Below are 17760 nucleotides of genomic sequence, written 5' to 3' on the forward strand. Positions count from 1 at the left end.
AGATTTGTTTTATGGAGAAAATCAGGCCCTGTGCAGGCAGGAAGCTTTCTGAAAATCTAATGAAGAACACAGCAGTCATGCAGAGTTGTTAGTCCCAGAGCAAACAGAACAAAGCTTCTCTTCAGTGTCAATGTGTGTGTTTTTGATGACTGAAAAAAGGCAAGACCTCTCCAGTTTTCTGTTGTGGTGCCTGTAGCTCTAGCCTGCTCTAACTGTGCAGGACAGTGTTCAGCCAAAGAGCCTCTTTGCCCTGCCCTCAGGCCTCTTCAGCTTGTGGATCTCCGTGCGGAGGAACGCCTCTTCGGTGGCTGTGACAGGGAGAATTAGGCAAGAGATGCGGGTTCACTTGCCCTGCGTAGGGGATTATCTTGGGCTAAGCTGAGGGACTAATACCAAAGCCAGCCTCTGCTCCAGCCGGTCTGAGGGCACAGGGAACCATCTGTCCACTCTGTGGATAACTGACAACAAAGGGTGCAAACATTGAACACGGACTACAAACTAAAAGGCCATTCAGTTAGGAGATACCACAAAGACAGAAGAGGAGCAAGTATTTTGTATTTAAGGTCAGTACTTTAATCATTCTTGTTGCATTGCAGGCCTCTCACTGAGTCGCAACGGCAAAAATCCTTCAAACTCAGATTCTACTGGTAACAATGTTGCACACTAATGTCTGGGTTTAGCCAGGCACAACGTTGACATTTAAATTTGAATGCAACCATGCTTTTTGGTTCTGTAGGGAGCGAAAGAATGCATGCCTTCATTTTAATGCACCACTCATGACTCCCATTAGTTCAATTGTGCTGGTTGTTTTTCTGTACTCTGTGTACGCTGTGTTGTAAATATAATTTGTTGTGCTATTAACTTCAGAGATGGTTTGGTCTGTAATGAACTATTATTATATTAACATTAAAGCAGACATATATCTCTTCAAGTGTAACCTTTATGTTGAGGGAGGAACGCCAAGCATGACCACTTACTTATAGTCTGATGTGTGGTGGTTATAAATAGAATGTTACTTTAGATATTTAAGTAAGTGATTAGTTATGGGGTGAGCAGAATTTTCGTTTCATCCTGATAAAGATAAATAATTCAACACAATATTTCAACATGTAAAGAACATTGTTTCAGTTATGGGACTAATGAATGTAATAATCTTGTGAATACGCTCACATTTGCGTTACAATTTTCAGAATTTTAAAAGATTGCTTTGTTTTAATCTGACATTTGGAATACATTTTCTCATGAAACCCCAAGATATCCACTTAGACATTGTTCTCTATTTCCCTTAAGGATTAATGGCCTGTTTTTTTATTGTCTGAAGCACACTTCTGCCTGACGGTGCTTCTGGGAGTTGGGTTGCTGTAGATGATTTGTTTTATCATGTATAGTCTGTGGGTGCTGTTGTGCTCGAGTGTTTTGTTCGGAAGTCTTGAGTGGGCGCTGACGTGCTAGAGGTGACAGAAATGGGTCAAAAGGGTCTTAGCATTAACCAAACAAATCCCGGCCTATAGGATTAGACAGAGATGTTGCTGTTTATTTGATGTATTCACTACAACTTTATAATGATACACAGAGAGGAGAATAGCTGTCAGTCTTGTTAGCAGTAAGACACCCACCATTTATTCAGGAAGTCGTTAGGAGTAAGTCCATTAGCTAAGTCTGGCATTATCAACAATGGAATGGGCTAGAACAATATCTTATTGTAAACTTGTCTTTGCTTCTGGAAAACTGTTGTACTTACTTGTTATTTACTTATTTTGCCACATTTCATTGGACAACCTCTGCCAATTTTGTTGTTAGCAAGCTTGATTCCAACCCTTTTAGGTGTGGAATAGCAGCAGAGAGTTCTGTATTTTTGGGTTTGTGTCAGTATCTAAGCAGGGGCTCTGTGGGAGGATAACTAGTTTGATATTTTGGGAAATACGCTTATTTGCCAATACCATTCCCATCTGTCTGGTAAATATGAAGTTAAAGCCCATTAGCTTAGCTTAGTTTAGCAGAAATAATGGAAACTAGGGGTCTACTTCTAAATCTAACCCTTCCAACGCTCAATTAATCTACCCTAATGTATTGTTTTATTTGAATCTGTACAGAGATTAAAAGAGTGTAAAAACTACAACTCACTAATTTACGGGGGATGCTTAAGACTATATCTTGGCAGGAAGCTGTAACTTCCTGGAGTCTCTGCTGTCTGCTTGGCAGCCGGTCAGAGCCATGAAATAGTCAGGCACCGTAAAGACCGTTTCTTTGTTTATATGGATTAAACCAATAACTTATAAGGTGTTAATCAGTAAGCTTTAGGGGTGCTGCTAGATGAATTTTGTCACCTGTAGACAGAGACAGGCTAGCCCCCTCCCCCCCAGTTAACAATGGTATACATCTTCTAATCTATTTCTCCACCAGAAAGCATAGAAGTATTTTCTCCCAACATGTCAAACTGTTGCTTAAAAAAATGTCACTGTGTATATTGTTAAAACCCTGGAGTAGGATTGAATTAAACTCTGGATTAACTGGGAACACCTCATTCTCAATCACCAATAACGTGCCGCCATCTTCCCTCCCCTTCATTACCAAAATCTCAAAAAGTAGATCTACCATTTGCATTAAGCCAACAGGTTTCAGTTGGAGTTTCACATGTGAATACTTTATCAGTCCAGGCAAGCAGTCCTTTTAAATTAGCTTTTTCTCATTTAGGTTACTTTCTTTATAAGTTACAAATTTCTCATCTAAATGAATGTTTTATGTTCAATGCCTCTCAAACAAAGAGCTTCGCCAAGCCCAGTGTTAGAAATAAATTGTAAAAGCATTTCTCAAAACCATGATGGCTAAATAAACAATGTGGCCTTGATCCATTCGTCTTCTGTCTGTCTGTTGTGGTGCAATAAACTGCCCTTCCTTCAATGCATCGAGAAATTCGTTATTTGTTCTGCGAATACAACGAATTGGAAATGCGGCCACAGCAGAGCGAAACATTCACACACACGCACACACACACACACACACACATTGATCTTCAGGCCTTCGCAGCACAAGTGTCTTCCTTTGTATCTTATCTTATCCGAGGGACTCACACAACTTTTATCCAGCCGGAACTAAAGACACGGTCCTACGTGAAGATTGCACCTAGTGATAGGCTTATCTTCCCCTGCTTATAACTACACGGTCAGAAGACAAACAACAACGATTCATAACTCTTCAGAGAGCATAAGTCCCATGATAATTTCAAAAACAGCATAAAAAGGACCATTCCAACTTGGAGCATCTTATGGTTACTTTCCATTACCCATAGTAACAATCCATGGCATTTCTAAATAGAGAACTATTTTATCTGCTGCAGACTGATGTACCCATGATGACACTGCTTCCACACAGTTCATGAAAGCTTCATATTAGCTGTGTCTTGTTCCCTGTTTCCCAGGAAAATTTAGATTTGTGATTCATTTCACATTTTCTGCAGCTGCACTAGTTTAACACATAGAAGAAGAACAGGGTAGTGGGCAAAAGCAGTGGTGATTAACACAATTACTTAAGAATGCTGGAAATGCATTGAAGCCTAAAGATCATCAGTTACTTTGTCATGACATTAGGATCTTGCAGATCACCTCTTTATTTGAACAGATGCTCTGCTAAACCACCCGAGATACAGGAAACAGGAACTTAAAATATTTCTTTCTTTCTTTGCAGACGGTTTACATTCAAGCTTGGAAAACACAGACAATGTCTGACAAGGAAGAAATGGCTTCAGACGGGAGTCTGAATGTTACACTGACGTTAAGGCTGCTGATGCATGGAAAGGTAATAGACAGATCCGTAAATAGTTCAAATAATTGTGTATTTTTGTAGTAATACCCTAATGGTCTGGTAATAGCACTTCAGTGTTGATAAAATGATTACAACCTGCTGTAAATGTGAAAAGCTGTTAGAGAACGTCTTGTTTGTTATCACTTGTTTGTTAAGGGTTGTTAACTTTTCATTCACAGGAAGTTGGCAGCATAATTGGGAAGGTAGATATTTATATATATATATATATTTTTTTTTTACATTTGTTCATCCTGCTCGTCTTTTTTGTCTTTTTTCCTCCCTATAAAAACTAATCAAGTTTGCTGTTTTATATTTTCCTACTTGATTCCAGAAAGGAGAAACAGTAAAGAAGATGAGGGAGGAGGTGAGCAAACACTTTGACATAGCTGTGATGTGAAAACTTTTATGTATATTTGAATGACAGGCAGATAAATTACAACAAATTGAGACTGAGATAATTTGTGTTTCCAGAGTGGTGCTCGTATCAACATATCAGAGGGATCATCTCCAGAGAGAATCATTACCATCACAGGACCCACAGAGGGCATCTTCAGGGCTTTCTCCATGATCGCAGAGAAGTTTGAGGAGGTACAGCAAAACAAATGTGCAACATAGGGTCAATAAAACTCTAGTGTTTAATGTGAGAATTTACCAAAGATCCTTTAAAGATTTTGTCTGAAGTCTGAAGGACACCGAATGCACCTTTCCCATAGTCTCGCAAAAAAGAGACTTGTCAAATAAAGCTGACATTCTTTCAGTCGGTGCTGAACACATTTTTGAATCCTCCTTCAGGATATTACTGCAGCAATGACAAACAGCAACGTGACAAGCAAGCCACCTGTGACACTACGCCTGGTTTTCCCAGGAAGCCAGTGTGGCTCCCTGATTGGCAAAGGAGGCTCAAAAATCAAAGAGATCAGAGAGGTAGGAGTCCTATCCTTTTTTAAATTTTCTATCAGGAAGTTGTGTTTTTGCACCCTAACCGAGATAGAAAACCAACTCCCTGCTGCTTTGACACCTGACACTCCAGTCAAACTTCCTGCCTTAAAATGTGTGTATTTTTTGCTGCTCTTGAAAATCCCCCTGATTATGCCTGTAAAGATCGACAAAGGGTGAATACTCATTTTGAATGGACACTATTTGTGTACACCTCTTATAAATATTGCAACTAACATTGCTATTTGGCTTGCAGCTGCTCCCTGCATGTCAAAATGTATTCAGGGCAATTTGCGGGTGCTTGAAACAGCATTTCAATCTGGATGCTGCTGTGCTCTTTTCAGCAATAAATAGCCTTTGTTTTCTTCTGTTGTCTGGTGATGTTAAGACCACAGGCGCTCAGGTTCAGGTGGCAGGAGACATGCTGCCGGACTCTACAGAGAGGGCTGTCACAATCTCTGGCACTCCACAGGCCATCACTCAGTGTGTAAGACACATCTGCTCTGTCATGCTGGAGGTAAGCACTGTCAGACAGCAGATGATCTTCACGTTCAACAACTCTATTTAGGCATCAAGTATGTCACATTTGTTTAGGGGGTGGTAAAAAGTATTCAGTAGCACATTGGGGATATTTTCAGACCCTCCTGCAAGGCTATATCTTTGTATTCAGGTTGTTGTGGTTGGTCTCCTCATCCTCATGAGATGTGCAACAATAATGGCACTACTTGCTTGGATGGTCACTATGTTATTACTTTAATCCTTGTTTTTGTCTGACATACCCCCAAATATCTGTCAGAGTACCCCGTAATTGGAATATACTGATGTATACTATCTTTACTTTTTTTAGTATTATTTATGGAAGATTGAAACTAGTTAAAATGGAGTCCTGTAAGTTAAAGGAATAAGTTTAGATTTAAGTTCAGCATCAACTTGACATCTTTTTATTGTCAAAAAATCATATCAATCCCCCATTTTCAGGTCTGTTCACACTTATCATAGGCTTCTTTGGTCCAAGGTCTCATGTAACTTTCTCAACCGATAAAAGGGGTGTAAAAAGATTCAGCAGGCGATATAAAAAGGGATATGAAATGCATCATTGCCAGGTAGAGCTCTTTTCTCAGTTGTAGCAGTGAATACATTCTGCTTTTTTGGTTTGCATGACTGTGTCTCTAGTCTCCACCAAAAGGAGCGACGATTCCCTACCGTCCCAAGACCATGACTGCTGGAGCCCATCCAGTATTAGCACCACAACACTCTGCACATGTAAGTAGCAATATGGGAGTTATTTAGCTGTGATTTTAGCAGCTTTGTTAAAAGCATGGCAATTTAATTGCTGCCTAATTGTGTGGGAGCTCCGAGTCATGCTGATCATTAAGCACATTTCACCACTAGAGGGACACATGTATGTAATTAGACAGCAATAAGCTCTTCATATTGTACTGCTGTAAGCAGTAAGATGAGCTAATGATCCCATTAGAATGTTTTTGGCCACGCTGTAATGTGTTGGAAACATGAATAATCATGAATAGTAATGAATAGTCATTCCCATTAATACTTCCACCACAGTGTGAAGCCTGAAAGATGTCGTGACTAAAGCTCATGTTTGCATGTGCTGGCCAGTTGCTGTCCTGATTCTGGCACTGTCTGCTCTGACCTATCAGACATCTGTTTATGTTATTTGATTTCTGGCCATGGTCAAAGAGGGGGAAAAAACGCAGATGACATTTAGATGAAATTCCATCAAATCCATACACATTAGAGCTATGGAAAAGAGGAAGAGAATGGATTTTTTTGAAACACACTCACTGCACTGAGTTTACTCTTTATACTCTGTGACAAAATCACTGCACCTCTCACACATACAACCACGTCTTTTCTCTTATTCCTTTCAGGCCTTTGCAATTCCAGGGCAGTATGCTTTTGCACATCAAGATGTAAGTATGCTCATTTGAGTGACAGACACCCGCCCTAATGACCTGCTCCTGCCCACTCCCTCCAAAGCCACCACTATACGCCCTCTGTGTACCCTACTCTGCGAAGATGAAACTTCAATAAACCTGATCTGTTGACTTTATTAACACTAACACACTGTAGCAGCATGCATTGATTGAAACGAAAGTCAAGATCTTTAGAATTCATGATCAGTGAAAGCTTTGTAGCCAGAGATGTGACTGTATTTTCAGATGACTGCCATGAGAAGCCAGCATGCTTTCTGAAGGAAATTAATCTCTTCACACTGACACTATCTGTGATGTTTTGTGAACTTCAGATTGGTTCTGTATTTGTAGTTGTCAACTCCTCTGAAATAATCCAGTTTGATTGGTTAGCTCTAACTTCCTTCCTACCCTGCAGTTGACCAAGCTTCACCAGCTGGCTATGCAGCATATCCCCCTCCCTTCCCTTGGGCAGAGCAACCCTACCTTCCCTGGTACGTACCCACGGCTCCCTGGGGAAGTCCATCTATCCCTCTGTCTTCACTCCTCTTCAAATCACACCATCAACACCCCTGTCACTTCAGAGCGGATCAAGGATGTCTCCATTCTCTCAGAGTTTACAGACCTTCTCACAGGTTTTTTTTTTTAAAGGTGGCTTTACAGAGATGTGCTTATAACAAAAATGGCTGCATCTAGTTGTACCAGATGAAAACAAAAGAATAGTGAAGTTGTAAGGTTAAGCCACCAAACTAGTTTATTATCAACCTTCTCGAAAGTTAGTCACTGAAATATTTATAATTCAGGAGTATGACACAGATGGAAGCAGACAGAATGAAAAACAAAAGCTCTCAAAACAAAACAAACCTCTGAAAAATGTCAGAAATATTTACATTTTAGTAAATATATAACCATTTCTCATTATTTCTAATACCCTCCCTAAATTTCAGCTCCATCTGTCCAATTTCCCTCTCCAAAACATCTCTCAACCCCATCCTTCACCTTTGCAACATTTCTCCTTCAAATCTAACATTGTCTTGGGCCGACCATTCCTGACCTCAGCCACCCCAAGTACTCATATACTCTGCCACAACTAACTGAGGACAAAAAATTACAACATTTTGATTTTATAAGCAGGATATGTGTTATAGAGCTTATAAAACATGTTAATGTGAATGAAAATGTAGCTCGTCTTATTGTAGCAATGTAAAATATGTGCATAGTATGTGTGCTGAATACAGTATGTGTCTGCCTAGATTCCAGATTTTCTTGCCATATGCCATTTTCAAGTTTCTAATTTAGCAGTGTACCAGTGATAAAGTAGACAAAGTAGGTTAACTTGTCATGCAATGAAAGTGGAAGCCATTAGTACCATACTTTTATTCGCATTCCTTGTCCTACTTTGCAGGATTGGATGCATCTGCCCCCACAAGTTCACAGGAGCTGGCAATACCTAACGATGTAAGTGCCTGTTCTTGTTCTTCCAGCACTGAATGTGATGAGGAATGAAGACTCCTTGAACCCAAAAACCTTCTCCTTCTTAGCCGTAGAAAGGGCTTTATGCTTTCGTCTTTTTTAACATGAATTATTGCATAAATACAACAAAAACATCATAAGTATTAGCTTGTTGTGGCTGGAATATTTCAGAGAAAAGTAAAGATATCAGGGGACCAACAAAAGAAGACAGCAGTTAACTGGCTTGGCTCTTTTAGCCTGAGAAAAGATTATTTTCCTCCTTAATTAGAATCATAAATCATCTCATGTCATCATAGGTTATATAGGTTTTATATATCTATGGAATAACCAACAGGTCCTCTAAACCATACTACAATATGACCCACAGGAGTGTTTCAAAAATTAACATCCCTTGCGGTGTCTCGGAATTACACAACCTAACCTTTGAAATGTGTTTATTCACTTTCTTGTTTTAGATGTAAAGAGAGATAGTGCTCTCATATCTTTATATTAAATATCAAGCTACCACCAGCAGCCAGTTAGCTTAGCATTATAGAAACGGGGATACAGCTAGCATGGCTCTGTCACTGACATCTTATATCTGTATAAAATGACAGGTTGTGGGTCTGCGGAGGTTATGTGTATTTCTTGGAGTCTTGATGACACTTTGAGATTGCCAGGCAACCAACTTAAGCCCCAAATAGTAATTTTTACACTTTTAAACGCAAAATGTAACCTGTTTAATAAGTGAGCTTTAGAGGTGCTAGTTGGCAGCCAGACAAAACCAGGCTAGCTGTTTCTCCCTGTTTACTGTCTTTGTGCTACGCTAAGCTAACCAGCTGGTGGTGGTAGCTTCATATTTATGGTAGCACTGTCTTTGTTGTCGTCATTGTTCCAGTGACAACACAGTACCGGCAGCTGATCTTACAATCAGGCTACTGGTGTGATTTTATTATGGGTAAAATGCATCATGGTGTTTTGCTGTAACAATAACACAACTGGGAATGGGGTTTTCTTGTGTAGAAAACGTCCAGGAGTCTGTGCTGCTGTCACCATGTCAGCTGCTTTCTCATGCTGTTTTCCTGGAAAGCATGTAAACATAACCGGTTTTTACATTTACATATTTCCACTCTCCCCTTTTCTAGTTTATTGGCTGCATAATTGGAAGACAAGGCAGCAAGATCAATGAGATTCGCCAGGTCTCTGGAGCTCACATCAAAATTGCCAGCGCCACTGATGGCTCAGCTATGCGCCAAGTCACGATCACAGGCTCGCCCGCCAGCATCAGCGTCGCCCAGTACCTCATCAACGCCAGGTAAGATATTACGCAGCGCGGACACGTCCAGCAGGGCATTGCATCGCGGCCTCACGATAAGACAGCCAAGCTATTGAATAAGGGCAGAGATATTGTGCTCAGAGTGAGGCTGGATTTGTTCCATCTCACTGCTCCGTTCTCTTGACTGCATTCAAATCCTGATTGTCTCTTCTTTTTAACACATTCCTTCTTTGATACTTATGTTTTATCCTCTTTCTCTCACCTCTCTTCTCCTTTGTCTCACCCATTCCTCCCCTTTTCATTTTTTTCCTCTGTCTCCTCTTAACCCTTCACCATCTCAACTCCCTCTTCCAAACATCACTACCTGCAGCTTAGAGATGGCTAAATACACCATGCAGGTTGCTTCTTCTGCGAACCCAATTGACCTCAACATGAGCTTCTCTCAGTCCGCTCCCACTGCCTCCACTGCTGCTACTTCTATGGCCGTCCTGGCAGCCACCACTTCTTCCCCCGCCATTAACGTCCACTCTCCCTCAACCTTACAAACCATCCAAAACCAACATTACGCCGTCCCCATTTCTAGCCTGCTTGGCATGAAAACTCTCCCCCTCCTGGCTGTCCACCCAGCAGCCGCTTCCAACCTAGCTCAGGGTTTTTGCCCTTACACCACAAAAATGACCACCAGCATCAAAAAATCTGAGCGGCAGAAGTTTGGTCCTTATTGATGTCTGCTTTTTAAGTCTAGTCTATGTGATGGACTGGTAAGAGACTATTAAATGATGAGAAATGAGTTAAGATTGAGCATACATATATAGGCGTTACACACCAGTGTGTGTACGTTTTGCCAGTGTAGCACTTGTTTTCCATAATTTAGGAGAATATTAGACAGACAGAAAGGCTGGTAGTATCAACACATGTCCACATTAATTACAACAGGCAGCTGAGGGGCATATTAACTCAGTATTACGTTGTGGACATGCATAACAATGAATGTTGGAAACTCAGACTTGCACCAGTATTTTAGAAAAAGTAGAAAAAGTTTTTCAAATGGATTTATGTGACAGAGCTTTATATGATGAAGACTTAATCCAGGAGATGTATTTTCCATGATGCAAATATTGACTTAGTTTTCTATTTGTGTGTCTAGTTTACAATCAATTTTTTGTTAGATCATTCTAACTAGTATTATAAGACATTGTGCTTTGTTGGCAGCAGGCTGTTAAAATGTTTGTCTTGTAAAGTAGAAGTCAGTATGTTATGTATTTTTCTTCTTCTTTTTAACAAGGATTGTCAACCTAACCTTTCCTTCACTGTAGGCTCTCATCAGTTCTAACAGGCTTGGGTGTTCTGTAGTAGCGTTGCGCTGTTGCAGTTCTGATGGGATTATCCTAAAGCCACATTGGATTCTAGTGGATTTCACTCTACTGTAATCCTGTAGAGCGGGACCGGCCTAACTAACTCATTTATTGTTTCTGTACACTAGCTGTTTTCTTGTTTATTTCCCAACCTGAATGACTGAAATGCTTCAAATTTCAGCATAGGAAATGGACGCTGAGCCGTTATTGTAATACATGTTTTATTCATATGTTTCTGGTGTGGGTCTTACCACAAACAATGCAGATTTGAAATATTTGTTGATGTAATGACTTTTAAATAAATGGGACTTTTTATGAATAAAGATTGGTTGTTTTGTTATCATTTTATTAGTGAAGAAAACCTTTTTCATTTCTGTTGATTACACAGACACCAAATACAAACATGCTCTAATGATTTATGTAGGCATTGTTTACAAAGTGGCTTTTAGCTTTAAAGCACTTTCCCACTCAGCTGGAATTACAGTTAATAACTCAGAGAACATTTTGTATCTTTTGCATAAACAATTATTTAAAGAGTTTATGCAAAGAGTTTATTTGATTTTGTTTTCATGCAGTGGATAAGATGTTTATTGCAATTTTGCATTTTTTTTAATATATAAGTGGACTTCTAACCACACTGATATGAATAAGGTTATATTTATCTTGTGGTTCTGTCTGACACCCAGAATAAAATGACTCAGAGCAAACACTTCATTTTTTCCTTCTTTTGATATTTTTCTCCAAAGAGGAAATGTACATCAGCTTGGATATGTGAAACATTAAACAGCAGTGATACTGAAATATAGAAAATAAAGAGAGCGGGAATAACAGCCATTAGCAGGTTGAAACACACAGGCATTTACTGGTGTTGGCAGATATACAAAGACTAGACTGCACCATCTAGTACATGGCATTATGGATGCAGTTTGTTGATGGCAGAGGGCACAAAGCTCCTGCCCAAACAAACTTTTCAACCAGCACTCTCTTGAAAAACAGAAGCAAACTTGGACTAACCTCACAGTAAATATTCAACACATGTTGTGGAAAATTCTCACGGGTCCTGCAAAAGAACAACTTATGCTCCAGTTGTCCGCTCAAGCATACTGCTAATGGGCAGGTAGGGTATAGGGAAGTCAGTCCTTGCTGCTCTGTGGCCACTCTTTAACCCTGTCCCTCTGTGAATCTGTCTCCCCCCTCTTCTACTGCAGAAACCAGAAGGTGGGCATTTCTGTTCTTCCTGATCCGTGGAGTACGGGTAGTGAGCCATGTGAGCCACGTCCACAGGAGGGCCCAAAATGCTGAAGTCGAGATAATCAATAGTTAATGGGGGCAGCAATGTAATGACAGTGAAGGATGACATTTGAACCTCGGGGAAGGTGTAGCACCAGAGAACAGTCCTGCATGTATGCTGATGGGTGCCCAGGGCAGTTCTGAGTTCACAGCCAGCTTCTAATGCTATATTAATGATTTCCTTTTCCAACCTGACACTGGCAGGGGTGACGGGTCCATTTTTTAGGCTTGCTGCAATCATGCAGTTAAAAAAAAAGCAATTTAGAGGTAAATAAGTAAATAAATAGTTTTCTTTTGGCCGCATAACCACTTGGAAGTTCACAGCAAATTGGTAGGCAAGGCTGTCACTCAACCCCTGATGAAAAATCCCTGCAACACTACAAAATATATTCCTCTTGGGACAGACAGTCTGTTGTGCCTAATTGTATTTTTTACTACATGGTCTTTTTAAATAGGCCAGTGTTGTTGTCATAAAGCATAATACTTTATCAAACGTTCTGTACTATATGATTTAAATATAGCACGTTTTAGGGATTGTTAATCAATGATAAACGTCTGGTTTATGGTTTTGAAAATCTCCTACATTATTACTATAAACTTAAATTATTAAGAACTTATATTATTATGACAGACTGAATTATTTTGGAGACCTTTTGTTGTTGTTTGTTCATCTATTGCATTCCTATCATATTTTCATAGTATCTATTGGCTTGTGTTTTTTGATGACAGTAAAGTGTTTAAGCGTTGTGCTGTAGGTCGTCTACCCGACCCAGTCTCATGGCAGTTTGTGAAATGGTGACGTTAGTTATCTACTGATTCGTGTACAGGAACACGATTTTCTAATGTTTTTGTGGTGGTGAGCACGAATTTTAATCTAATGTATTTCAATGAGAAGCACGTTTCGTGATAACAGCACAATTACAGTAGCGAGTAGTACTGAAAAGTGTTCTCTGTGTTCTTCTTCTCCTAACCACAACCGTCCTGTTGTTGTAGCGCTTCCCGCGTGTGGCGGTCCGTCCCGTTGTTGCTGCCGGCGTGTGGCTTTTCATTTCCCCGTTGTTGTGTCCCCCAGGGCGGATTTTGTCCCGGCGGCTGTTGTTGTCCCCCAGAGCAGGCATTGCAGTTCCTGAAATGGTCACCTTCCCATTTGGTGGTGATCACCACGAAATAAACGAGAAAAGTGTGTCCCTGTGGATGAAGCAATAGATCAAAATAACGTGACCATTTCACGAACTCCCGTGAGACCGGGTTGTTCTACCAGTTGTGGAAGAAGTCAATCTTAGCAGTAGCAACACCGCAATGTCAAATGTACTGTAGTCTTGCATTTGAAATGGTGCTCAATTAAGCAAAGTGTACTTAAAGTATAATAGTAAAAGTACAAGTGCTAATTAATGCCAGCATACTAAGGTGGTAAACATTACCTGCTAAACATGTTACTATGTGTGTATGGGTTGGCTCAGTGGGCATACAGGTGCACACATATTGGGAGGTTAATGCCTTGATGCAGAAGTCCAGGGTTGGAATCTGACCTGTGACATTTTCCTGCATGTCTTCCCCCCCCCTCTCCCCTTTCTCATAGTTGCCCTATCAAATAAAGACTGGAAAGGCCCAAAACAAAAACATTGTCACTATGAGCATACAGATGGCTCAGCTCTACCCTCTTTCTTCATCTTTATCTGAAAAGTTACTAGCTGCTGTCAGATAATTCGTAAGAAGCACAATGTTTCCCTCCTAAACCGATTGGATGAAGTACAACATTTAAATAGGCCTAACAAATTAAAGTACATATAGGCTAGTACATGGGTAGGCTACAAACACGTATAGTACACGAGTCAGTTCTGTATTGGACCAGAAAAGGTGCCAGTAGCCTGATTCAGCAATTAAATGAGATGATTATAGCGTGTGTCTTATAATATATTTATATGCATACGTATCTAGTAGAGGTGACCCTGAATAGTCGACTACTCTAAGGAGCCTGATTTGACTGCAAATCTCACAGTTTTGCAGGCTACATCGGGGGTGCTGAATGTCTGATTTTACATAGAATTGCTCAGTTTCGTCCAATAAATAATGATACATAGCGTATTTTGCAAGCCGTAAAGCTGTAAACGGTCTATGATATCAGCCTATTAACAATACTGTCCATAACAATTAGAAGTAAGGGTACTCATGAGGACAAAAGTCATTGGTGCCGGGTGAGTACTGGGCCATTTCAGGCACTGGCATGACTACTTAATAAGTAGATTCTAGTATTTTTTTTAGATTCAACAGCCTAGCCTATATTTAACTGTAACAACCATATTCCAGCAATAGATAAAAAGTCTTCAGCATTTATCTGCGTGAGTTTTATTTTTGGAAGTGCGGAGGAGGCTGTAAAACATTTAGACCTTCATTTGGATAAATGAAAGAGAAAGACGAACAGTTGACTGAAGAAAGAAAATGGATAAAGAATGATCATGATGATGGGGTGGTCTATCAACTCAGTGTTTCTAAACACCTTGCCGTGGCCCTGCATGATTCCTGATGTACAGTGACAGTTTTTAACTCCCCCCCCCCCCCTTGTGTAATATGCTTTAGTCTATCTCATTCTACAAATTGGCCGGAGAACAAACGGTGTCACTGGAACGACTTCCTAATTCTAGATAATGACGTGAAGTCATTAATCACAGCAGTGTGTGCAGCCTACCTCGTGGACCGAAACGTCTTTAATTGACAGCCAGATGTTTCTCACTGCCCCATCTAGCGGCCGGTCGGCTGAACGTGACCCCCCGCCCCCATTTATTAAATTATTTATTTGTTGTCACCGTGAGAAATAAAGTGCTAGTGTGTAGCAGGGCACCAATCGCTGCGCGGCACTTGCAGCGGCGGATCACCGGACACGGAGGGAGCGCGTTCACTCTCTGTGGCGTTTTAAAGTTGCGCGCGACACGCCGACGACCTGCGAGCCTCCTCTGGGGAAACTGTGCATTTGCCCGGCTTGACGAGCGTCAGTTTCCATCTCCTCACCACAGATCATTTGTTGCTGTCGTGGCTCCGCTCTCCAACACACTCCAAGGCTGCGTTTCATCCCGGCGCGCCGACGGAGACGCACTCTCTCCCAGGATCACAGGTGAATTACGACCCGTCCCTGTTGCTGTGCGGGGATGGGGCTTCTCACTTAAGCGTGTTGAGTCGTATTTTACGAATCAACTTACTTTGCTGTGTTTTCTCTTGAAATAGGTGTTTTTCATAAAGATTTCACCCACCAACACACAGTAAAGCCACCACGACTGCGTGGAAATTAAACTGCAACAAACGCTTTTATATGCAAATAAGCTTGATTTAGGAAACTGATGCAGATTGTTCAAAAGCTGCAGGGAAAGGCTGGTGCACCTGTGGAGGCTACATAGGTATCAGTGGAAGTGAACTGCTGCTGTTTTCTTCCACATAGGACTGAGGAAGCATCAGAGACATTTCAGTGGCTGCACAAAGACTCTGCCTGCTGTTACGCGCTCCAGGATGCAACATCCAGCCTGTACACATGCCTCTAATAGAGCTCAGACACATAATACAATCTCCTCATCATTTCATACATTCACATTCATGTCCAGAAAAGTAAAGGTGGTTGAATGCATCCTCTTCTGAGAACATAGCTGCTTGTTTTTGCAGTTATGATTGCTTGAATTGAGATATATTCACATTTTATTTAAATGTCACATCTCTGACAAGGAAGAAAGTCACAAAGGTTGCTTGCCATCATCATAGTCATCTTCATCATCATCATCACCACCATCTCTCTGTCTGAGTAATGTTGAAAGCCGATGTGCACTTTTCTCCTTGATACGTTTCCTGCTCCAGACTTCTCCTGGCACGGCTTCGTGTATGAGCAAATTTCCACCTTGTTCCACTGCAAATAATCTTAAGATTATATGACAGTTTTGCAAGGGCTGTTGGTTTTTTGCATTGCACGTTTAGGCAAACTTTCTTTTGATTTAGGTCACTCGTAAGATTTTCAGTCAGAGGATAAAATTCAATTAGGCAGCCCTGCAGCAATCTTCCCTCACTGGCAGATGGCTTAATACTCTTGGATCCTGCCTTAGTGTCCCTTATTTCTCTAATTGGATTTCATCATTTCACACTGTTTATTTGTATAAAAATGAGTTTTAAAGCATGGCATCATTAATTCAATACTTTCTCAGCCCTGTCAGATCCGAGCCCACTAGCCACCCCTGTCTAAACATTTCACATCTCGTCCCCCATGATCTGCTCTGTCATTAACTGAAGTAGACCTCAAAGTAAATGGTTGCATTCCCCATGTTGCCATTGATGGCATGTTGGGATGCTGGAACAGTTTAAGTAGGAGAATCTGTAATGTGCAATAAATGAAGTGGAGGCAGCAGCGGAGAGGGCATATTGTCTGTCTGAGTTAATTCCGGCCCTGAAGAGACGGTTTCCTTCTCAATGACATCCAGTTGGAAGGAGTTTTATTCTCCAAGACACTGTGGATGAGAATGTTTGCTTGTTTTAAGGGCTCATTGTCAGACTTAAACTGTGAACACTTAAACAGAAATCCAAACAAGAAGGATGCTGGGAGCCTCAGTGCTGCTGTACGACTTTTTTCTTATTATTTACTGTTACCATGAAGCTTTTCAGGCAGGACAGGTTTGCAGATATTCTTTTATGAAGACCAAATGGTAATGAAAAAAAAAAAAAACGTGTGGAAAATTCCTGGAGATGAGAGCACTGCCTCGGTACATTTGGCCCTATTTATAGCACCATTGTGTGAGTGAAACAGCTATCAATCTCCCTGGAACAAACCTGTCGTGACATCAAAGTAGAAAGCGAGGAGGCAGGTCAACTTTACACCACCGTGTTTTGTGTTATTGAAGCCTTGCCAACTCCATCTATGTGAATAACAGGATCTTTATTAGTCAAGGTAGAGCTAAGATTTCACTCTGAGCTCAGGTTGTTGTGTCAAGACTTATGGGCCTCGTTCGCTCTGCTGGGTAATGAAAACGACAATAATTTATGAGTCATAAATCAATGCGATGGTGAGCATCATTGAACCGTGAACTAACAGCCAGGTTGAGTCTCTGCTTGATTAATCATTGTTGCTGCATCTCAGTGGTCAAAGTGGCTGTGTTCAGTAGCCTGAGATGTAAACAGAACTTCGGCCTTTGACAGAGGGATATATAATTCCAGTGATGATGATGACTGAACCTGCTCCTGCTGGCAAACACTGAAGCTAATGCTGGGTTCATTCTCACAAGGGCAGGAAGCCAGCGCAACATTTAAATGTCAGTTGAAAGTGGAAATATTGTCAGTAAAAAAAAAAAATACCCTCATAGAATAGCAGCATAACAAAATGCAACTTTATATTTTTGAAATTAGCCATTTATGGCAGATTTTAATTTCCTGCTGCTGCACGGTTGTAATTCCAAGGTCACAAAAATCCACATGGGGAGCTTTCTGAAGCAAGAACTGAAAGATATATATTTTTTTTTTGTAAAGATTTTTTGGAGGTATTTTAGGCCTTTATTTATAGGACAGCTGAGGACATGAAAGGGGAGAAAGAAAGAGAGGGAATGACATGCAGCAAAGGGCCGCAGGGCAAAGTCAAACCCACGGCTGCTGCGTAGAGGAGTAAACCTCCAAACATGAGCTACCCAGGCAGCCAGAACTAAAATATTTGAGCAAAAGAGAAACTTTTTTTATTTTTTAATATTTGGTCAGGTAC

The 17760-nt window shown here is 40.8% G+C and overlaps 2 protein-coding genes and 1 long non-coding RNA gene across 6 annotated transcripts in view; 2 read left to right on the forward strand and 1 right to left on the reverse strand.

The window, feature by feature from the left end:
* Positions 1-11075, forward strand: zgc:110045 (uncharacterized protein LOC664755 homolog). 4 transcript variants are annotated; one of them, XM_034898405.1, is made up of 13 exons: positions 1-563; positions 3685-3795; positions 3981-4004; positions 4133-4165; positions 4273-4389; positions 4594-4725; positions 5126-5254; positions 5911-6000; positions 6630-6671; positions 7090-7306; positions 8077-8129; positions 9269-9438; positions 10716-11075. In XM_034898405.1, the coding sequence occupies exons 2-13, from the start codon at positions 3718-3720 to the stop codon at positions 10750-10752; spliced, it is 1122 nt and encodes a 373-aa protein (XP_034754296.1). In that variant the 5' UTR covers positions 1-563; positions 3685-3717; the 3' UTR covers positions 10753-11075. The 4 variants fall into 4 exon arrangements, with proteins under 4 accessions (XP_034754296.1, XP_034754297.1, XP_034754294.1 ...); XM_034898406.1 differs by having other exon boundaries at positions 6-563; positions 7090-7165; XM_034898403.1 differs by having other exon boundaries at positions 8-563; positions 9770-11075.
* Positions 4577-17760, reverse strand: part of LOC117960483 — a 13773-nt gene continuing 589 nt past the window's right edge. Inside the window, exons 2-3 of the long non-coding RNA XR_004660169.1 lie at positions 4827-4836; positions 4577-4587 (exon numbers count right to left, since the gene is read on the reverse strand). This is a non-coding gene — a long non-coding RNA (uncharacterized LOC117960483). The remainder of the gene's footprint in view (positions 4588-4826; positions 4837-17760) is intronic.
* Positions 14864-17760, forward strand: part of vwc2 (von Willebrand factor C domain containing 2) — a 25972-nt gene continuing 23075 nt past the window's right edge. Inside the window, exon 1 of the mRNA XM_034898407.1 lies at positions 14864-15153. The gene's annotated coding sequence lies outside the window, so the exon portion shown is untranslated. The remainder of the gene's footprint in view (positions 15154-17760) is intronic.

The sequence above is a fragment of the Etheostoma cragini genome, chromosome 17 (assembly GCF_013103735.1).
Source record: "Etheostoma cragini isolate CJK2018 chromosome 17, CSU_Ecrag_1.0, whole genome shotgun sequence".
Taxonomy (NCBI): Eukaryota; Metazoa; Chordata; class Actinopteri; order Perciformes; family Percidae; genus Etheostoma; species Etheostoma cragini.